The sequence below is a fragment of the Patagioenas fasciata genome, chromosome 7 (assembly GCF_037038585.1).
Source record: "Patagioenas fasciata isolate bPatFas1 chromosome 7, bPatFas1.hap1, whole genome shotgun sequence".
NCBI classification, from domain to species: Eukaryota; Metazoa; Chordata; class Aves; order Columbiformes; family Columbidae; genus Patagioenas; species Patagioenas fasciata.
In genome coordinates this window covers 20106631-20130588 of record NC_092526.1, presented here as the reverse complement: position 1 = coordinate 20130588, position 23958 = coordinate 20106631, and the positions used below count along the sequence as shown (strand labels likewise).

At 37.4% G+C, this 23958-nt stretch overlaps 1 protein-coding gene across 3 annotated transcripts in view; it reads right to left on the bottom strand.

The window, feature by feature from the left end:
• Nucleotides 1-23958, bottom strand: part of CSRNP3 (cysteine and serine rich nuclear protein 3) — a 105862-nt gene that overhangs the window by 66135 nt on the left and 15769 nt on the right. The window contains exons 1-2 of one of the 3 annotated variants that reach the window (XM_071811000.1): nt 22886-22960; nt 9095-9265 (exon numbers count right to left, since the gene is read on the bottom strand). The exons of 1 other annotated variant lie outside the window; for it this stretch is intronic. In XM_071811000.1, the coding sequence (XP_071667101.1) occupies nt 9095-9242 (148 nt within the window). In that variant the 5' untranslated portion in view covers nt 9243-9265; nt 22886-22960. Of the gene's footprint in view, nt 1-9094; nt 9266-22885; nt 22961-23958 lie in introns of those variants that run through there. One more of the 3 variants, XM_065841064.2, reaches the window with a different exon arrangement.

Genomic DNA, 23958 nt, shown 5'->3' with positions numbered 1-23958 from the left:
GGTTTTTTTTATTATTTTGGTTTGGTTTTTATTTTTGTTTGTTTGGTTGGTTACAGGTGTTATGAAAACTCTCAAATACAAGCTTTGAGGTCTGGATGCTACCCACACGTCTAAATGCTATTACTACTACAACTAAAATGCAGCTGAGTAGCATCAGTATTCACATACTTGAATAATACCAATGAAGATTAATGTCCCCTCACTTGCTTTAAACTCTTGCAAGCTCAAAAACACTGGTAGATGAACACAAGACACCACAGCAAAATTGCTGGGAACCCAAACAGACCAAGGTATCATGGAACAGAGAAAGTTTAAGAAAGCTGCCTGATTTCCACCAGAGCTTTAGCAAAAAAAGAAAAGAAAAAAAAAAAAATCAAACAAACAATATAACTCTTTTTACTTCACTGAATTGGCAAATTCCAAAGAAATAACAGTTTGTATATATTCTCCTAGCTAGAGCTGCTGAAAATGTCACTACGGTATTTAAAGGGGATTGATAATCTGTTTCTTTATATTCCTGTAAGGATCAAGATCTTCAATACACTTCATGCTTGGTGCACACCAGTGGACTGTCGTGACATCTCAGCAAACGGCAAGACTGTAACACACATGGGAGATGAAGCTGGTTTCCAGAGGAAGAAGAAAGCAAGAAGCCAATACGGGCTCCAGAATGCAGAATACCCTTTTTTCCTCATGTTTCAAAGTTCTTTAAAATTTTTTGCTCACAGGTCAGCAGTTTCCATGGATCCGTTCCTCTCTACAGTTCTACATTCACTCTAAAAAGCTTGCTGTCTTCTAAGACTGTAAATTATCTGAGGAAGTTTGTCTGTATTTTCTGTATGCAGATGGAGGTATTCATCTTAAGCAGGTCCAAGGCTAGGCCAAATAGGGGCAAAAAGTCCTAGTAAAAATGTAGTTGACACAATAAAAAAAAAAAATCAACAGATAAAACTCTTGATTACTACAGGTCAATAATTCTGTAAACACAGATAAAGATGCATCTTTCCTGTAAGCATGAGTACAGTTTCACCACGAAGTACCAACATACAACTGCTTGATAATATAAGAAACAACCAACACACATAACCACACAACCAGAAAACCCAAGCAAAACCAAACCAAAACCATCCAAAACCCAAACCACACAGAAGGCTGTTTCCAGATCAGTGCTAGAGACTTAAGATCTCTTACAACATGGTAACACAAACAACAGATTTGGAAGCCAGTATCAACTGATAGGGAAAAACTGTGCAGCAGGAACAAGGCACTGGATGGAAGGAACCTAGACAAGATGATCCACACCTTTATGTCACTGTCCCGTTGGTGTTAACTCCCCTCAGTTGTGCCTACTGCTAAATCAATTGCTTGTGAGAACAAAGAAGAGATGAGCAGTGTTCAGCAAGGAGAAAAAACTCCCCAATGGCTCATGTATTGAGGGTGGTACATACTGAAATTACTTATATACTCAAATTACTTATAAAGTCTACAGTAATGGGCAGTAAGACAATATAATTTGTTAGAAGCACTAATTCTAACTTGGCTTTAAATTTCGAAACCACTTTAAAACCATCTTTAAAGACTGGTAGTAAAAGCTGTAAACCAGTATAAAACGCAGAATACACACGAAATATAAACATGGCATTAGATACAAAGAGAGGATATTGCAAGAGTCTTCCTGAAGCTTTATCTTCTTTGTAAGAGCACAAAGCAAATTCAAAGAAAGCTGCTGAAGGGGCAGTTGCACTAACTAGGTACAAAAGCTCATGTTATGATAGCACAGTCTTTAGAAAGCAAGCATAAAGAAAATTTTTCAGACAAAAATGAAACTACTAGATATTATAAACTGGTAAGAGAAAAATATTTTTTCCCTTCTTTATAATTTGATTCAGTGATCTTACTACAGAAGCTAATGTAATGATATCAGGCCACACACAGCTTTCACAGTTGTCATAATGCTTCTTCATGTCTGAAAAGCACGACAGCTACTTTTAGTACTCAAGATATCTAAGGTTTTTACCCTTAGAAACACATTTTAAAATTCTGATATTACTTGCCAAAGACCATGGAGCAAGTCTTTATTAAAATAAAGCCCATCTACATCCCAATCTTACAGTTTCTCCAAAAAAGTATGTTGGGTAAGACTAGTTCAAATCCAAGCTAGAAGTTAGCTGAAAATAAGAACTTCTCGAAGGCTTTAAAGACCATGGGCTTAGGTACATTCCTCTTTATAAAGAAAACCATGGTCATCTTGATTTTGTGTTTCTAAAACTGCAAGCACATGCCACAGGTGAGAAAAAAACTTCACATTCTAGGTCTATAAATTAGACTGCAAAGTCATTAAAATTGTTTTGCATATCACGATAGGGTCTAGAGACATCAACTGCTACAAAAAGTCTAGAACTAGTGGCCAAGATTCAATCCGGTAGACTACTCCAGTTGTGAATCTAGCTTTTACTCTGCATCACAAATCAAAGACAAAATATAACCAACATCTCTAATTTTCAGCAAATCTCACAGACAAGAGTCAATCAGCATATATAATTTCATACATAATGCTAGCATCATTTCGAACTAGGCATCCCAGATTGGCCTGCAAAAGATGGTTCCAGACCTGCTTACAGTACATACTCTTGAATATGGACCAGGATTTATACATACATACTTAGTGCAAGGTGCTTGTCTCTAACTAATAGACGCAGAACAGATCCAGAAGTGCTACAGAATCCCAGTCAGTAGTTCCCAGTAATTTTCTAATGTGTTTTTGAAATATGTTCCACACACATCAATGTAGTCACAGAGGATGAGTCACTTTCACTAAGAATTTGCAAACTGCTGGAACATTAAATTCCTTTGATCTTGATAAGCTGATTCATTCTCATTCTGTTCATTAGCCGTCTCTCTTTTCCCAGTTATGAGCCAGCCAGTCTGTAGAGCTTTCCGCAAACTGACATATTTACCAAGTAAAATCTGTTACCACCGCTTCCTTGTTCTTACTGAAAAGCACTCTGTTGCCTGTCAAGCTCCTCTTCTCTCAGGGCATCTCCTTCTCTCTTTTCCTTCATACATGCTATAGTCAACAAGCTACCTTCCCACCCTGATCAGCTTTTGATTAGCTCCTCTCTGTATTTCCCCAGTAAATACTAATTACTCACCTCTGAGTTCTGACCCCTCTGTTCTCTTACAATCCAGCAACTAATGTGCTCTTTCCCCTGTCTATTTTTTTCCATCGTTAGTTCCCAAGTATCATTTTGCTGATCACTCACAAAAATTGCCAAAGAATCTCAGAAAACAACTGGTGTGTTGCTATGAGCCACGTCTTGATAAGTACATTTCTTTCAGCGTTACCATGTAAATATCTACATGATTTGAAAGTAAGAATGTCTTGAATTGTAAGTACAAATTATCATTAATTTTCCAGAAAGTTCTTCCGCAACAGTAACAGGGCTATTTTCTCACCTGTTCTATCTGAAAAATTAGCATACATGGAGTCTGCTACAAACAGGTATCCACATTTAGGCAGCAATTCAAATACAATAATGATTAGCAAAAAGCATCTTGATGTTTTCACTCTGCTCCTTTGATGGAAAAATACTGTACAGTCCAAAAAGAAAAATCGGTTGGCATTTTATCCTTCACCAATCAAAAATCACAGTTGTCATAGAAACTGTTAAAACTGAAGTCAGTCATGACGCAACTAGAAGATAGCAGAAAATACCCTGTGGCTCAGGTTTTCATGCTGAAAATGATTCAGTGAATCTAACTACGAAATCAAGCAGTTCCCCAAATCTAACACAGAGTCCCATAACAACAAATATGATTATTGTTTTTAAATAATCCAGTAGGAGTCTGGACAGTAGTAGTATTTATTACTCCTGCTTTACACATTGGCCACATTAACAGCAGTCAAGACTCTTCCCAGAACATTCCATATAAGCCTCCCTGCTTAAGGGGACTGAATTTATTTGATTATGTGTGTGAGAAACCATGGGAGGGACTCTTGGTCAGTGTTCTCAGCATTCCTAAGATCCAATTTTTGGCATTTCAAATGAAGGCAAATCGCTTGGAAACAAACAAACAAAACAACTAGTGCCATTAGTTTCTACCTCTTACATATGCTGTTCAGAAAAATAATTATGATCTGCAGGTCTCTGCCCCAACCCAAGGTGGTCCATCTCTATGCCAAACATTATTTCAGGTTCATTCCCTATGACATTAAATGAAACTCAGTAAAATAACACTCTGCTTTGACTAACAAGGGTTACAAGAGCCTTTCATTCTATGTCTCCCAGAGCCAAATCATAGACCAACTCCACACAGAAGAGTTCTTCCTGCCTTTTACTGGAAGCACTTGACACTTCATAATTACTGACAGGACTGGATTACTGCAACCATTTGCCCTTTAAGCAGAGACCATCCTGGTGAAAAGAAAATAATCATAATGCACAGGAACACTGTTGGACTGGAGTCACTGTAGGTGAGCAAACTGAGTAGCTTCAGCATGAATAATATGAAAAGCAGCAAAGGGAATGTGGAAGTATTCAGATATTAAAAAAAAAAAACAACACACAACAACAAACTCAGAAGCCTTGAATTGAGTTTTATGGAGAAATTATGGGGACTAGTTTTGGTTTACAGATAGTTTCCCTAAGACATATTTTCACCCTGTAGCTTAAATTTCTCCTTTTGAATAGATACACATAGTTTAAATAGCAAGCAAACAGCTACTGCTGTTCCCTATGCTTTCCCAGAATTATCTTAAATACAAAACTCTGGTTTATGATCGCATCTAGCACTTTCCAAATCTGTTAAACCACTTCACTGACCTCCTCCATCATCTTGCTCAAGAATTATATTTCATGGCAGGAGTGTGCACAGTTGGTCTGTAACAGACTTCACCAATCCACAGAAGGTTAACTGACATAAATCAGAAATCACACCTGAGCAGAAGTTTGGGCCAGTACAAATCCACCTGTCAACCTCCCTAACCATGAGTTCAGCAAAAAAGTTCTGATTTACAACAAAGTGAAATCCTGATTCCAGTAAAATGAGCAGCAAACAATCCATGAGCAAAACAGTAAAGTTTCTTCAACCAACCAACCAACCACAAACCACCTCTACTTAACAAGAATTGCACATCAATTAATTTGTTGCCTGCATGTAAGAAGCCTGCAGGCTTCTTACTAGAAAACAAGCACCTGATTCACACAAATCCTTATGCCTTAAGAGGAGTGAGACAGATATTTCTTCATTTACCGTGATTAGAAACCTCGTCAATATGTATAAAACCCTTCTCACTCTTCAGTTATGTGGCATTCTGTCACAAGCTTTACATTTAAAAATATCACTTGACATTTCTGTATGCCATTATCAAATTTACTGCACTCATACATACAAATGTACAAAAACACATATATATATACACACACTTTTTCAAATTACATATATACACTCATGTTTTCTTCAAGCTATAAATATATGCAGATATGTGTACACATGCACACAGATCCATATCCTTCTTTACTAAAACAGTCACATTCATTTCCATGCTGCCACTGAGGAAATGAAAAGCAGTACAACACTACTGTAATCATTTAAGTTATTTGGTTATGCCCAACATTTATTTTTTAATATAACATGCTACCACAGGAAAATAAATATAAAGATTAATGCAAAATGTTGAATTATTAACTATGGTCTTAATCTACATGCATCTTATAAAATAATGTTATAATATTACATTCCACTATATAAAGAATTACTGTGTACTGACAGGTATTACTGGAGCTCATGGTATAATAGAGGACTTTTTAGATTGCTGTTCTGTGTCTCAGCAGTCCATCGGAGAAGCAATGAATCTGCACATATACTGATAAAGAAGAGTAAGAAGAATTTATATGAATCTTTCTAGATTCTTTTCTGAATAGTAGGGTGGCTTTGGGCACACAGCAGGAGCCCAGACTTCAGGCAACATGTGTACAGAATAAAAACATTATTGCATAAAGTGGGCTGAAGAGGAAAGACTTTGACATTAATTTCAGACAAGGCTAGAGCAAACATGTCTTACATATTCTAAAAGCCTGCTACTATGTGTATAATGTATGCTAGTGAGAATAGAGCTGCCTGCAAAAGCAAGGCATGTTTTCTTGTTTTGCCCTGTATTCAAACACTATACAATCCAATCCAGCAACTTTCGCACACAAATATGTGTTTTTGCAACTATTCTTATTGATTTCCATTTGACATCTAGAGATTTTGGACTGTTAATACATTTGCCATTTGGATTTTACAGAAGCTGATGACTAGTAGAAAATAACAGAAGACAGGAATCTGAAAACCACTACTACCAGTACCTGATTGAAAAGAAATGAATTCTGATACAAAATATGCAATTCAAGGTGCTCTGAAAAACCTTTAGTAAGTAATCTGTTGCAGCAATCACTTCAATAAACCCACTGTCCCAGAAAAATATAAAAGTACACTTCCAAAACCACAACAGATGCTAGTAAAATTGAAAAAATAAAACTTATATAGGAATTACCAGATTTTCTTAAGGTAAACAAACAGGAAATAGCCAGAAGTTCCTCAGCTAATTTATGTGAAATAATACATTATATTGGGCTATAGGTCTGATTCTTCACCACCCTATATAAACACCACTGTAAAAAGAAGTAGGTATGGCTTTGTTTTGACACCACTAAATTGTAAAAGATTCAGCTATGGAGAACCACGCTCCTTAAATTCAATCTTTGTTTATTTCTGCTTCATGAAAGCACTTAAGATGGTTTATTTATTTTGTGATTTATAAAGGCTGCTGTTGCAGCAGAGCAGTTTTAGGATGTTTGGTTACCCCTCAAAAAAAAAAAAATCTTAAAAAGCACCTACCTAGACTGAGCTGCATTTAAAAATATTGCCATTGCCTACAGAAACTCGAGCAAATAGGTTGTGGCTTTGTCAAGAATGAAACAATGGAAGTGAAAAACAAAAATCTCCAACCCCAAAAAACACATAAAAATGGAAAACAAATGAAAGCTAAGCAAAATAAATGTATCTACATCATGCCCTGAAGCCTTTTCAGTATACAAAAGCAGTGGCAGACTGCCAAGCAGAAGAAATTCCATGCTGAAAATCCTGTCACTAAATTTGGGGAGTTCAAGAGCCAACACCAAGAGACTCAAACACAATCAAAGCAGAGTAATGAGTTGGGGAGGGGGAGGGGACATCTCACATCTACCTGTGTCTCAAATCATCCCAGTCTTTGTTCTTCCCACCAGCACTCTAATTCAGCGAGAAGCTTAGAGAAAACCCAGGCTTCTCAAAACCACTCAGTACTGGCTACCATCTGCACGCACAGAGGTGAGGGAGCAAAATGGAAAGTATCAAATCAGAACATGGGATGTACACACAAAATTGGCAGTGGAAAGTGGCAAACAGATCTTAGAGCTAGCAGAGATCTAAGCTAGTAAATTGATGAAACAAAACAAAGTTCCTTACAGATTTATCAGAACAGGCCCAAACGCAGTCTAGTTGAGGCTTTACAGCACTGTACAAACTGTTTCTGGACACAGTTGCTGCTACTATTCTCTGGTTGCCAGTGAACCTGGTTCTGGAATAAGAATAAGCTATGCTACTCCAGTTCTTGCTGAATCTCTGATGCACATAAAACCACAAAATAATTCAGGTTGGAAATTACCTCAGCAGGCCTCTAATCAAATCTCCTGCTCAAACCAAGGTCAGCTAGGATATCAGACCAGGCTGCTCACAGCTTTAGCCAGTCCGGTCTTGGGAACCTGCAAGGACAGACATTATACAGGCTCTCTGGGCAACCTGTTCCAGTGCCTGGCTGTCCTCAAGGTAAAAAGTTTCTCCTTACATTGTCAGAACATCTCTCATTTCAATCTACATCCATTGTCTGTCGCCCTTCAACCACAGACCAGTGTGAAGAGCCTGCCTACCTTCCGCATAAGCTTCTCATAGGTACCACATGGTACCTATGGTAGCCCTGGGTTCCCTCACAGCCTTCCCTTCTGGAGGCTGAACAAGGTCAGGTCCCTCAGCCTCTCCTCATAGGGCAGATTTTATGTGTATACTGTCAGCCCATTCCACTAGCCTGTCTAGGTCTCTCTGAATGGCACCTTTTCCTTAAATGGCATCAACTATTCCCCTTGGTGTGGTTTCTCTGCAAACTTGATGCAAGTCACTCTGCCACCTCCTTCAGCTGATGGATAAAGATGTTAGGCAGGACAAGTTCCAGGTTAGTCTCCTGTGATGTCCCCTTGTGGCAGAGGACAACCTCTTCACCACCACCCTCAGCTGAGCATATAAGTCCTCAGTGTGCTTTTGAAAAGTTCACTCAAAGAGAAGGTGGTACAGAAGCGTCCCATAACCTGAGGAACTTTTTTCCTGTCCACATAAGGAACTATGCTAACCCTATTGCCGACTGTAATTCACAAATAGATCTTGCCTAGCTTTGTTAGACAGACAATTTGGGGAGGAAAAAGAAAAAAAGACACCCTTCTAGCTGCTACATACTAATAGTCAGAAGCTGCTACTCATTTATACACATGGTTTACTGCAGATATAGGACTTTATGTAGGGTCCACAAATTATGCGACTTTATTAACCAGTAACCTTATCTGAGAAGTCAAAAGAAAAATATGCTGTAAATTAACTACTCATGCTCAGATGGTTGGAAGAGAAAATGATTTGTCTTCTTCAAGTGTTGCATGGAGACATCAAATATGAATTTAACATCTTCTCAGGTAGAATTACACATTTCTTCCTCTGTTTACTTCTGTAATATTTGGAAGAAAAGGATTGTGGGCTGTGTGGTTGCACTGGCTTAGGTGGCAGGATGAATCTAGATGTGAATGATACAGTATAAAAGTGGAGTTTCCTCTGAAGCTTACTTTGACATACAAATTTTTACATAAACAACAACTACTGGAGGAAATAAGTTCTTCCTCACACTGTCAGCATTTAAATATAATGAAACAGAAAAAGGCTTCAAAATAAAAGCAGATAGCGTACACTTCTTCCAAGTAAAGAGCTTGTATAAAAAGGGGCATCATGCCTGAAACACCACTTTTGTACTTACGAGTAAAATGATTAGAAGTGCATGGATGGACATTACTTCTGCTGTCAGCACTTTCACTGCTAGAAATGTCATCATCTGATTCCCACACACAGGAACAAGGTGAGGAGCCATCAACTTCTTCAAACTTCCTCTTTAAAATTCCACTCATCACTGCAATGCTGTCACATGCACCTGTAACAGGAACAGAGACAATAAGGCACTGAAACAACTGCCTGCTATCCAGGTCTTCAATTTCATTTATCATGGAGGAGCTTGTACATAAATCAGGTACTACTACCTGTAGCTAAATGGATTCTTACCAAGAGTTTTAAACAACTTTCCAGGAAGGAGTAAAAAAATATTTATCATCAGTATATTCATCATTTCACTGACTTTCTTATGGGCAGTCTTTTCTTCTTTAGACAGAAAGTAAATGCTACCTGTATTGTACTAGTGTATAAAATTTTATAACCAATCTCATGCATAAAAAAAATATAAATATTTCAGTTATGCAGCAAATTTGGAGCAAGCATAAAGTAAATATAATTCAATATAATTCTGTAGAAATGTGCCTTTATGCAACACTTAAAAAGTTATTTGGCACCAAGAAACATTACATGACAAAAATCAATTTTTTTTTTCTGAACTGTATTTCGTAGTAAATAAAGTCTCTTTTGATTTATTGCAAAGGTCTTATTTATATATAACTCAGTACTACCAAGTGCCCACATTCTGATTTAGACTTGAGAACATAAGATACTTAGCATCTTTTCAGGCCAGGCCCTACAGACACAGTTCTGGCTCATTTTGTCATTTTAATTTATTCACAAGTTTCTTGCAGAGCTTTTGTGAAATTCAGATATGAGTACTGGCACACATGTAGACTATTTCCATGCACACAAGTAAAGTATCAAGGGACTGAACCTATCCTTATGAACTTGGCTTCCTAATAACACTGCCCAGGAAAGCCATAGTCATGTTGAACATTCCTTATTATTTCCCTTTCATATGTAACAGTTGATCTTTTTATCTCCATTTATGGACCACCAAGCAGAAAGAGATCAAAATATTTTAAAAGCAATTCCTAGATCATGTTAACACATCCGATAGGCTGAAACAATTTTATCTCTATCTTTAATTAAAAAAAAAAAAAAAAAACAAAACAACAAACAAACAAACCCAAGCTTAAACTTCACTGTCACCATCGTTACTGATTACATTCTACTGAAGACTGAAAATTAATTCTAAGATCTTAATTTGAAAGTTGCAGATAATATCTACCCTCTGACTGCACTAATCAGCAGAATGTTGCTGTAAATAGCTAGGGAAAAAAGGCTGCTGTTTGATGCTTTCAAGCATACAGTACCAAAACTTCTCATTCTTCTGAATGCCTCTGGCCTTCAGCTTGTTAAACTGCCAATTCAATTCCTGTTAAAACGAAGCTGATTTCCTACAGTAAGTTTCTTTCTACCTTTAAGGACATAATTTAGAGAAAAGATTTCAGTATGGACGTGGAATCACGACATAACGCTAAGAACAGATGCTGCGTAAGATCATCTTCAGTACCAAACTTGTCCGTATGCAGAGCACACTAAAAATTAAATAACAAATATACTGAGTTTTAACACTGTCAGTCACACAGACAGCTTTAAACATACATGCCTGTCATGGTGTTCTCAGCTTCTTTACTACTTATGAAAAAAACTCTTTCCCCAAAAGGGATTTCTTCAGGCTAAAGACATGGCTTAAACAGACCATGCTTAGATCTCAACTTTTGCCCTTTTGTCAAAAAATGAATTAGTATAAACTACAAAGAAAACATTGTATTTTTATTTTGAGGATATTATTTTGTAATAACCTTTGCAAAAAATGTAAGAATACATGAAATTGTTGAGCAACCTTTAATAAAAATCACATTAAAAAAGGCTGAAAAGAACAAAATACATGTGCATACCGAAAAAACACAATAGAGAATGGGCAGAACCCCCCTAAAAAACAGGTTCAGAAACCACTCCTCTGAACTGTCCCCCCACATCCTCGCTGTATCTCTTGCCAACCACCTTTTGCATTGCCTCCTGCAGCGCTTACAGCACTTAAATCATGAAATCACCATTATTTCCATGGCAACAGCCTGCAACATCAAAACCACAGGATTATAGCTTGACTGCAGAAGAGGGTAAAGCAGCAGCTGGAGTACGAGAAAGAAAATGCTTACACTCAAACATCACAGTGAAGAGAGTGAGAAATTGGCTGACAAATAGTTTATCATAGGAGTGAGACCTAGGTCAAATCCATGTCTGAGCCCATTGAAATCGTGGCTACAGGAGTCAGGAAGTTCCAGGTCCAAAGAACCTCAGTCTTGCCACTGCAAGGCAAACGTAACAGATGCAACCATCACTAGTGTGCAGACTTTGAGCACAAGAACTAATTTCATAGCCTGAGGTGATTTCCAGACAAAAGCCTTTTTGTCAGACATCTTCTACAAGTATACCACACAGCAACTAGATGATTAACATGCATCTTGTACATCAGTAAAGTTGTTGCAGATAGTGAGAGTGTCAAGACCAAACTGTTTACAGTTAGTAGCAGAAACAAATATTTTTTTTACACCAAAAGGTTTTAAGTTTCCTTGCATTTAGCATAGTCTGTTTGCACTATGTGTCACAACCTGGTAGCAGTAAAACCATTTCATTAAGATTTATGTAAAGAGCCATAACAAATGATTCCCAGGATCCTTGGAAGTGGCATATGCTTAGCTCTACACTCAGCTAGCTGATCAAGATAAGCTAGGAAGTATGGGAATAGCACAAAACCTGCTTATCACCACAACACAAAGAAAGCATAGCTATCCATTATAGTATCAGTGTTGCCCAATTTTTTTCTGAACCTCTTCCAGGAACACTATCAAGAAGGTTGTTTGACAAAGTAATAGCGATAAAATTTCGGCATTGCCACTTGCCTGAGATTTGTTGACTCTAGTCTCTCTGCTACCAAGTCTCCCAGAAAAACAGTACACAGGGGAAAGGAGACATTTCCATTACTCAAGAACTCGGCTATCACAGAGATAGACTAAGGAGAACCTAAAACTGTTTGTACATACTCTGTATCAGCAGGAGATGCCTTTAGAATAACATCTGTATAAACAGTTGCTGCTCCATAAGCCAATATTCTTCAGAAAGAGGCGCATGCGCACAGTAGCACAAGGTATGTTCTATCTGATACATCTAACCCACACCTTGTTTACACAGGCATCCGGTAGTACCCGACTTAGACCCACATCTCCAGGAACTAGGAGATAATAAATGTAGTGACACACAGCACAATACTGTTTATGAAAGCATTATTTTGCACTCTGTTGACGATGTGATACATCGCAGTGAAAGACAAGAGGTCAACAGGAAAAAGCAACCATCACATTTCTAACCGCCATGAGGCCACGAAGTTGGTGATATCTCTAAAGGTTCACTAAGTTCAAAATCAGGGAACCAGGACAGAGAACTCAAATTGAACTGTTGTTCTTTTTCCTGCATCAAAGCTATGACTGAATTAGTAATTTCAGATTTTGGGGAATCAAACCGAAGCAACTGCAGTCATAAAGACACCTGAATCCAACCTCATTTGAACCAAAGACTCTACAGGTTTGGGGGACCAGGCACCAAAGACTTACACAAGTCAAATTTTCAGTACATTAATGGAAACTAAAACTATACATAAACCTCATATCTGATAACAGGAATCATAACAGTAATATAATTACACTACCATTTTGCTAACACAAAAGGCACTTGTGGCATGCAAGACAGTACCATTATTTAGGATGGGAGTAACCTCAAACTCACAGAAGTACTATAGCTATATGTATATTCTGAAGAAAATAAGCAAGTGTATTTCTGCATAGAATCCAGTACACAAAAGTCCATGACTGACTACAGGAATTAAAGAACATCACATAGCTGAGAAAACCAAATGCACTAAGTGGTTAATCAATATTCTTGGACTTTCAGTAGGATACCAGTGAGGTCCAGCTTTCAGAGGCAAACTCTGAAAAACAGCCATCAGCTATAGTTAGAGTACTGCTACATCAAACTGTCAGTTCAGGTGAAAAAGGGAGAAAGCTGGCTTGCAAAGTTCAATTAGAAACAGACCTTTCTGGATAATTATTAAATAGCTGTCTAGAAGCTAGGATTGATTTGAAGCAGCATCCTACTGATTCACACAACTGAGTAGCAAGAAGGCACCGGAAGCTTCCCTGTTTGTTGATGGATCCTTCACAACAAAAAATCCCCACACAGTGATGTGATATATCACCCTCTGCCAGGTTTCTCACCATGCTAATGTGGCATTAATCCACAGTGAAGCAAAACAAAGCTGAAGCAGCAGGAATAGTATTAAAGCAAGGAAAATCAGCTATGCAGATGGTTATGAGCTCTAGGTCAAACACCAATTGACTGATGCAGTTAAGGATTCAAGGAAATGGCAACTTGCCACAGCAAAAGCATACAATGGATGTGGGCTGGGAGACCTATCTTAAACACCCCCACTCTCCTTTCTTTCCTAGCTTTCCTCCACCCTGAAGAAACTACTGCCACAAAGAGATCATTTAACCACTTGCTGCAGGTACACTGACTGGCAAAGCAAGTCCACAAAGCTCCATGGCAACCAGCTTTGCCTTGCTATGATGCCAGATAATTGTCAGGCACTATACACTTAAAAAGTTCAGAGGCAACATGTTATTACTAGAAGACAAAAATCCCATGTAAACACAGGGGATATATTTCAAACAGTCACAATACTACCTGGAACCTACAAAGTAAAATAATGTAAAAGCCTGGCTGGATTGATTTTCTCTTGTACCTGAAAAGGCTGGAAATTTTAGAAAACCATTATAACAATCTCCAGATCCCAGAGAAAACCCCCAAAAGAGCAATGTTAGAATTAGCAAGTGGAGGGGATGGGTGGCAGTGCATTCATTACCTATGCTCCCAGAAAAATATTCTTCTCCGTAACATACACTGCCAAACTTACTCTACAAAACCTAACTTTGCCATATCCTTAGCATTTCACTAACAGCCATGGACAGAAAAAAAGTAACACAAAAAAATAATCCACAAAACAAAAGCACCAGGACCACATTGGACAGGCACTGTCGGGAAAGGTAAAAACATTTCTCACAACTTCCATCTCAGCTATTGCTTTGAAAAGTCCTAAAACATAATAATAAAACAGACAAGAAGATAAAATACAGAAATAGGGAATTAACCAAAAAAACCCAAACACACACAAAACAAACAAAAAACCCCACAACAAAACCAAACCACAAAACAAACACACACCACAAACACATACCCCTGTGCAGTGACAGAGACAAATCCAAAGATGTTTCATTGTGGTCAAAATCTTCAAATAAATGACTGTTTTACAAAATTCAGCACTACAGTCTACAGCTCATACAACATATCACATGGAAAATTGAACAGGTATATGACATACCTGTGAAGACAAACATCAAGTATGTAAAGTTCAAAAAGGACAGGGAACTGCTGGAGAGAGTCCAGCGCAGGGCAACAAAGATGATTAAGGGAGTGGAGCATCTCCCTTATAAGGAAAGGCTGAGGGAGCTGGGGCTCTAGTTTGGAGGAGACTGAGGTGTGACCTTTTTAATGTTTACAAATATACAACCAGTGGCAGGACAAGGGGTAATGGGTGCAAACTGGAACACAAGAGGTTCCACTTAAATATGAGAAGCTTCTTCTCAGTGAGGATGACAGAACACTGGAATAGGCTGCCCAGTGGGGTTGTGGAGTCTCCTACTCTGGAGACATTCAAAACCCACCTGGACACATTCCTGTGTGGCCTCATCTAGGGGTTCCTGCTCTGGCAGGGGGATTGGACTAGATGATCTTTTGAGGTCACTTCCAATCCCTAACATTCTGTGATACCGTATGCAGTAATCATAACAAACCCAATATGAAATAATAAAATAGGACCCTGCCTCAGATTATATGTCCTCATTATTTAGAGCAAAACCTCACTATACGAATCAGTTATTGACTTAATACAGGAATCAGTTATTGACCAAAGCTCAGGAAAAAGGAGAAAAAGTGGAAGAGCACACTGGCATTTGGGGGGGGGATCAAATTAATTGCTTCTTTCATTTATTTATGAAACCTTATTTTGTACTACTTCCTTCTTGAAAGCTTATCACATATCCTGATGAAATCTACCTGGACAGAAATTCTTATCTGAAAATAAAAACAAAGATAAAAAAACTAAGGCAGGCAAGCCTTGACCTATGAGTCACACTGAGTTTTGCCTTATCCCAAAAGGAAAAATTCAAACAAAATTTGTAGTAGCAATACAGATTCACTTCAGAAGAAACACTTCTATGTGAATGACTACAAATGGAACAGGAAGATGCGGAAAACAGATGCTACACATAAAACACTACTGCGAAGTACTCATCACAATCAACTCCCACCCACTGGCCAGTCCGCACTTACTATAACATGCTAGGGAGAGCTGGCAAATAATTTCACAGTTAAATAATTAATATTCATGCTTACAAGCAGAGATATTTGGATTATTTGTTGTGATTAATATTCTTTTTTTAATCTAGGTCCTTTTATAAGCTTGCAAACAAAACTTCATTTTTTAAAGACATTTTTCTTACCTGCTGAATACATGTCAGCAGCAGAGATCATTGTGAACACCAAGGTGTTTGCTTGGTTCCACATATGGCACTTAAATATTTTGCTCTTTGCGTAACTGACAGTTTTAAGTGGGGGGAGGGGTGAGAAGAGTCAACCCCAAAAGCATCTATAGAGACAACATCACTCACACAAAGAATATAATTTGCTTGTGAAAATGACTATTCATCTAAAGGACCGCATTAATGCAGACAAAAATCCATTTGCATGAATGCTTGCAAACAGTGAACAACAGAGGTACATGAACATGAATAAAACAGCTGTTCAGAATTCAAATTAATGTTTGCAATACACTTTTTTTTTTTTGTATTTGGCAGCTCTAATCACAAGTACATTTGCCAGAGGTAGGATCTGATAGTTTCACAACTATAATATGTAAAAATTAAAAACACATAGCAAGCTAACTCCACTTAAGAGACTGCTCTGTATAGGCACAAGGAATATGATTAGTATAATCTTACTCAAACTTGTGCTTACAGTGGTGTTCAACTTACACAGACACAAACTAAGAAAAGTCTTTCTCTGCTTGTTTGCTTTTGTCTAGCTAAGTCCATAGCACCAAGTAAATCCTGCAAGATAAGGCTGCACAATTCAACCTGGGGAATCTGTTCTGGCTTCGCAAGCCAAATACCACCAAGTCTGCTCTTCGCAGGGCTTCTATACCATCACTTTACAGCACTCCTGATTTCGCACTTGAGTACTAATCCACTAATCTCTAGGCTGCCTACACACTGTTGTACGCTCTCGCATGCCAACTACCTCCACCAGCAATGAATTTAGAATGCAGAAAGGATGCTGGCATATGCTCACCTCCTGTCTCTACATGCAGCACAGATGCAATGGTAGTGGATCTGGCTCCCTTAAACCTCCAGAAGCATCCCAAAGTCCTACATGCACCAAGCATGTAAATGTGCCCCTCTCCATCATCCAAATGTAAAACTCCTGCATACAGCAGTAGCAAAACAGCCTTCTCATGCCTCAATACAATTCTTAGCTACATCAGCTGATGTCAACAGTTAAATGAAATGCTGATATAATTCAGCCAATAGAAGAAAATCCTAGGCTAGTTCTCCTAAGTCTTCTCTCAGCACGCTCTCCACAGAGCAGAATGAGTAAGATGTAATGATAATTCAACCAGGCATCCAGGAGCTTAGTATTCAGGTCTCCAATGACAAAGGCACAACCTGGGAAAAAGGGATTCAGAGACATTCAGCAAGAGGTCTTTTCTGTCAAGATGAGATTTGTCTACACATACTGTTTAGTTTGAGCTTGTCTTTTATTTAGAACAATTTTCTAAGCTTGTTGAAGCAAGAACTGCATAAATGACACAATCCTAGGGGCAAACAGGAGATTCAGGAAAAAAAATCATGCTAAAGCTAGGTCACAAACTCAGGTTCACAATCCCTAACCTCCAAGTCATCTAGAACACTTTTAGCTGGGCTTGTCATGAAGTACTTTCCAAAGTCTTTGGTAACACCTCCTGAAGACCTGGTATTGGCCACTTCTCTTTTAGGTTTTAAGCTTTGATGATGAAATTTCATAAATTAAAATCTCTTCACCCAAAATCTCTGTGAAAGATTTTCATCTCACTGTTTGAATGAATATATATATATATATATAAATAAATACATACATACACAGTGCAATGTATTTGACCTGCACTACAGAAGTATCTGTATACCGGAAAAAAGTTTGTATGTGTGCTCCCAGAAAAGACTTACTACTTTTTAGACTGTATTGCAGGACTGCTTGCAGCAGAGCTCTGACCAGGAGATGTCACAACTCTTCATAAAATTAAAATATGAAAACAGAAAAACACTGCCAGTAGTCCTACTGACTTCTACAGATGTACAGCCTTTTTGAGAGGAGTGAGGATGCAGGTGATGGGAAGAACTGGTTCAGCTGCTATATGGGAGACAGTATACTAAGAACACATCCTTATTGCACCTCTTTGCAAAAGAACAAAGAACATTTGGCTTGCTCAGCCCCTCCCCAGCAACTGGAATTAGATGCTGAGACTGGCAGCAGTGTTTTCAGCATGTTTTTGGCACAGTGGCTTTGCATTATGCTACTCCAAGCTACAAGCATGGCAGTAGGGTCCAGCTCTGTAGTGGAGACTGGAAATGCCATCAACTTAAAGAGTGCTGGAAATAACTGGTCTTTAATACAAGTTTTGCTCAAATTAGCCAAGTAGTAATATTAACTGGCACACTGTGACCTGCCTTTTTACTATGTCAGTACTGATCTTCCACACTGCTCTCTCATGAATATAAATCTTGTACACTGCCTGCAAAAAAACTGCACAACATGGTAGGATATCTTATAGATCTAAATATGCTTCTGACAAAGTAAAGCACAGTCAAGACTGGTATATGCCCAAGAGGCCTTCACACCTCTACGGCCCTGACACATGCTACTTAACTGCTATTTAACACACAGCCTGGTTGTTCATTCACTGTTGCCATCAAAGCCAGCACAACCATCATGAATTCAAGAGCTCTCCCATTTTGCCCCTTGATCTCTGCATCTTGACACAGGGTTTGCCATTCTCTGAAATACGTAGCGTTTAGGGTTTCAAAAACACAAAAAAACCCAACACGCACACAAATACAACAACAAACCTCACAAAAAAAAAAAAAAACACCAACCAACCAACCAAACAAAAAAAAACACAGTACCCCCAAAACAAGAATATCTGAACTCCAAGAGGTACAATATGAACTTGTAACACAAAAACATAGAGGAACATATTTACAAAAGTAACTCTTAACTAGGTTTTTCTCTTCTATCTGAGAAGACAGGAGCGAACCCTTCCAGCTTTAATAGTTTCTGTATGGAGGGTTGTGTGCATGTCCAAGGGGGGACAGGGGAGTATACTTGCAAATTTTAGCTAAGAAAGGACCAAATCCTTCATACTTTGCTCTTGCCATAATTATTGAAATTAACGGTACTACTTATACGTAACAAGATTAAAAATCAAACTCATTTTGTTTGGGAAAGACTTTTCAGGGTGATTGCGTCCAACCATTAACCTACCACTGCCAAGTCCACCTCTAAATCATATCCCTAAAAAATTCATCTATCCTCTCTGCTTTTAGGAGTTTAGAAACAAGATGAATGGACAGTTTGGGGTTTTTTTGGAGAGTGACAAATCTGTTAAGATAATCTGTCTTCACCTGCATGGTCTGATATTAGTTATATAGGACAGGCTGAAAATTGCTGGAAAAACATAGCCTGGCAGACACCTCAGCTCATTTGCCTGCAACTTGTAAAACAAAACAAACCAAAAACACTCCACAACACCAACACCCACAAAAAAATCCCCAACAACAACCCCACACAAAACACCCACCAGCACACCAAAAATGCAGTACTCTCTCCACATTATCATCATCATCTTCCCCAACCTAGAAATAATGACAGGCAATGTGCAACAAACTCTCTCATTACTATTTTCAGCAAATGAAAACTTCTGCTTCTATATCCAGAAATCAAAGGATTCATATCAAATTGGTACAACTTGTCTATCGCTGTAAAATACACAGATGCTACTTTCACCTTTACTTCCTCAACGATGTTTAGATTTACTTATTTTCTCCATGACATCTTAAATTACATACTATAGGAAAGGAGTCTTTAAAAATAAAGCAATCCAGGTTTATTCGTTAAACTTTATTGTTATCACAAAAAAGTTTCTATAATTCATTTAATAATCTGCCTTATTAACATGTAAATAGTCTCATATACAATTACAGATACCAGATTCTTTCCTCATACCTATTTCAATTAATAAAGGTAAATATTCAACATTTACTTTAAATTACCTTTGGTATTTGTGTTTTCATCTACAAATGGATTTCAGTATTAATTTGCAGAGGATTAATTAGAAGTGTAACAATACTTTGTAATATTATAATATTTCCTATGAGACACTGCAGAACAGGAAAAATACCTCATTCAATAATGGAAAAATCAACCATCAGTTTTGATCCGTGCTACAACAAATCACATATATACCAACAAAAAGAAAGAATAAAAGAAGCACATGTAGCCCACCACACAGCACTGAGGAGATGTCTGCCATTTGTTCAGTTCTCTGGGCACAAGCAGGAAGCCATCCAATGGAAACGGAGAGATCAGAAAAACAGTCTTGGTATTTTTCATATATACTGAATATCAGCTAACAACAAAAGAAGTTGTGATAGGTAGAGAGTATAAATAATAAAGAACTGAGAAAAGAAAGTGCCTATGCTCTCTTATCTGAAATGAACTAATTCTTTAAATGATTAAATTTCTTAATAATGCTAAGTAATGCAATGCTATTTCTTGTTTATAATGAGTTATTTAATAATTTACATTTTGGCTTTTGTTGAAGGTAATTTAATATTTGACTTAGGATGGTTTGTGGATATTTAAATCACCTACACATAAAACTGTTACGGAAGCATTCACTAAAGATTCTTCAATTAAAAAACAAAACAAAACCACCTTTTACTTAGAAACTGTTAACTTACAAAGGTAGGGCTTCAGCATAGTCTTCATACCATTGACTTCACTGAGAATATAAGCCTGTATCCTCAAATACTACACAACACATACCTGCATCACCACCATGACTTTTTCCAACTTCTGTCTGCTTTCAAACTCTTCACCTACCCTGCCTCCCACTCACATGGTCCCTTCTTAGTAGGGTCTGCAACCCAGGCTAATGAGTTTCTCTCATTTCCAGCAAGCTGGTGAGTGCTGGCAGCAGCTGATAGGGAATACTGGACAGAAAATGCAAATCTCTAGTTCATGCAGAATACCTGAATCATTAGGGAACTTTAAAACTAGTGACAACACAGTAGTTTTATTCAGTATCTTTCATGCTGTTGTTATTAAGTGGCAGATATTTTTAGCCACCAAAAGCCAAATCCATCTGCAGCAGCAGTGTTTCCAAGGAGACAGAATAATTTAAATACACGTGGAACTAGATCTCCATTTTCATCAACTCCTCTCTGTTACTGGAGCTGCTTTGAGTGAGATTTCTCATTTGATGAAGAAAAATCAAAATGACTGGAATACGTAGATTTGAGATTGTAATTTAACAGTTGTGCTTATGCTTTCAGATAGATATCCATTCCCTACAAACAACAAATGTTAGGATGCAACTCATCTGTTTTCCAGGTAGTATTTTTTAGCAGTGTTCACATTCCAGTATATATATAAAAAAAGATACAGTTCAGTCTTTTAGAATATTTTTGTGAATTGCTGACATTAACTGTAAATTATTAATTTTTTTGACTGACTGCTTGTTTGGCAAATAGATCAGGTTCCATTCTCTGAAGAAACAGCTAGGAGAAAACTCCAGATGCTTGTAGCCAGTAAGGTGTATAAATAAATAGACAGAGAACAAAGCTTCTTCCAGTCCTCTGTAGTACTCAAGAGTTTTATTGACCTTGTCCAGGTTTTCTTTAATAACATAACTTAAATGAAAACTAAATTCTAGTGTTTTAGCTTTATAAATGTATTTTATTACTATATACTCTCAAACTGAGCAGAAAGCTTCTAATATTTTCCTTTGTTTCAGTGCTATATAAATGGACTGTGACAACTAAATAATCCCATTATTATATTTTCAGTGCAGAATAAAGAATAACAATTAACTACTTAAAAACTACTTGCTCACGGGATAACATTCCCATATTTTCTATCAATGGATTAATTTAGAATACAGTATTCAAAATACATGGACAACTGTCATGGGAATTAATAACTGCTTTATACTATTTTAAAAAGGAACCTTTTCCATAAAATGTATTAGTGATAATTGCTTATAGGATATTTTTTAGTAATACATTATAATTAACTTCAAGAAATTCCAGAAAAAAGTCACGTTAGAAATATACAGTGGTTACCTAATTATCTTAAAGGAGCTACAGCATATACTCAAGAGGTTAAATTCATCAAATATATAATTATCTAAACCAAAATACTTCCCATCATTATGCTATTTCCATCACTAGTGTGAAGTAATACAAATGTCTGATTGCTTTAAAAACAAAAACCCAAACAAAAAACCATATAAAAACAACCCACCACAAACACACACCCCTATACACTGGCAACAGTTTACAATTCCAATGTTTATTTCAGAGAAGATTTCTGCTTCAAACCAGCAAAACAAGGTCCTGTAGCTTAAGAATCATTTGCTACATGTGAAAGGTAGAAATAAGTCAATAGAGAGCCAACACATTGAAATTCTTGCCCCAGGTAGGTGAATATCAAAATTCCTCCAATCCTTTCAGTGGGGCCAGGACTTCTGCCTGTAGTCCTGTAATCCTCAAATAATGTGGCTCGATAAATGCATTATTTTCTGTACCAAGCAAATTATTTTCTACTTGCCATCCCCAGCATCTCTGAACTAAGAGCTGCAGATAGCATGTAAACTCAGCAGAACAGTTTCCATACAAGCCATTTCAAGTTGATCAAAATTCGTATGTAACTGCTGTAGGTACTACAAGATTTATCTGTCTTGTACACATAATTTAATTATATGCATCATGCTTTCTCTTTTTGACAAAGACAATACCATGACTAAATTAAAACTCAAATTTATTACAAACCTAAAAATAATGCAAAAATCCACAAAAAGCCTTTAAGAGTTGCTCTGAGGAGCCATTTTACTGTATGTTCAACACTAAATAAAACACATACAGTTTTAGAAGCAGTTTAAGTCCTTTTCCTATCCAAACTCAAAACATTTTTAGATCTTTCAGCACTATTTTCCAGCTGGTAGCATATAGTGTATTTTGAACAGTGAGTATTTCCATCACACAAAAGACCTCTCTCCCTACCTACAGCTTACTGAACAACTTCAGCATCAGGAGACAATGCCTATAGTGTCACATGCGAAAGTTGTCAGATAGCATCAGGCATGCCTGTGATTTCACTGCCTACAGATCTCACATCGCTTGAAACCTCCTAGGCAGGAGTAATAATAACCTGAAAGGCTGCTTCAAAGTCATTAATGAGGAACAAACAGCAAGGCATTTTTTACACCCAATAAATGTTGTGGCAAGGATCAAGAATAACTGTTCAGAACAGGAATTTTTTTTCACCTTACCTGTAAAGTGGGTTTCTGTGTTTCAGCTCCGTCAGTGCAGACTGAGAGGTTTACTCCCCCTTTCTCCATCCATCAGACAGCAGTCTTCCAATAACTGAAGTCATCCTGGCATGCTCTGGAACATGCTCTCTCCCTCAGTTCCCACTCCCCACCCCCATCTGCATGCTGGCAAAACAGGAAAACAGCAAGGAGAACACAAAACAAAAATCACATCTAAAAACCAGCTTTAATGAGCTACTTAGTAATTAGTAAGCATGCTCTGTACTGGAAAGTAATAAAATATAAAGACAAGAAAAATCTAAGTCTCTCTATTAATAACTTTCAGCTCCACTAGTGAATAGCTGTTCTCCCTTTCAGCTCCTTTATATAAGGAAAAAAAACAAGCAAAGAGCTGTAGGAACATAGTTATTGCCTGGATACATTATTAGAGACTGACTATGAGCTGCTATGTATTTAAAAATTTTTGTAATTATCAAAACGGTGGTGTTTTTATAAAAAGCAAGAATTTGAAATCTCAGTGCAAATTAGAATAATTTAGGGATGGATACCAGTAATTTCCTACTACAACACCTTTTATTTCTGCTTGAGGCAGTATTTATGAAATACCTGAAATAATTACCAGATGTTTTTTCTTGAAGTTCTACATATGTAAAGATCTACCCATGTAATCAGCACATGTGCATTTATTTTACTGTCTTTATAATACAGTAGCCAAAATCCAATGTGCTGTCTGAACTTTTACTACACAAAACTTTCTACGTAAATAAGAATTCAAATGTAAAAAAACAACTGCATGAACCATTTTCAACTTGTGGGCCTCAAGTATAGTAAGTCTATTATAGCCTCTTAAATCTAGTTGAAAATATGTTTTCCAAGATTAGGGAATTTTTGTTTTCTATATATCCATATAAATCAGGTATCAGCTCAGCTCAAGACAACAGCATCAGATTTATCCTGAGAATTTAATTAAAATCAAAATCAAGAGTGAGTCTTCAGCCTTAGCTAAGGTAACATTTACTGCCACATCAAAGCATTTGTACTCCGGGATTTCCCCTTCAAAGTAAAACGTTACA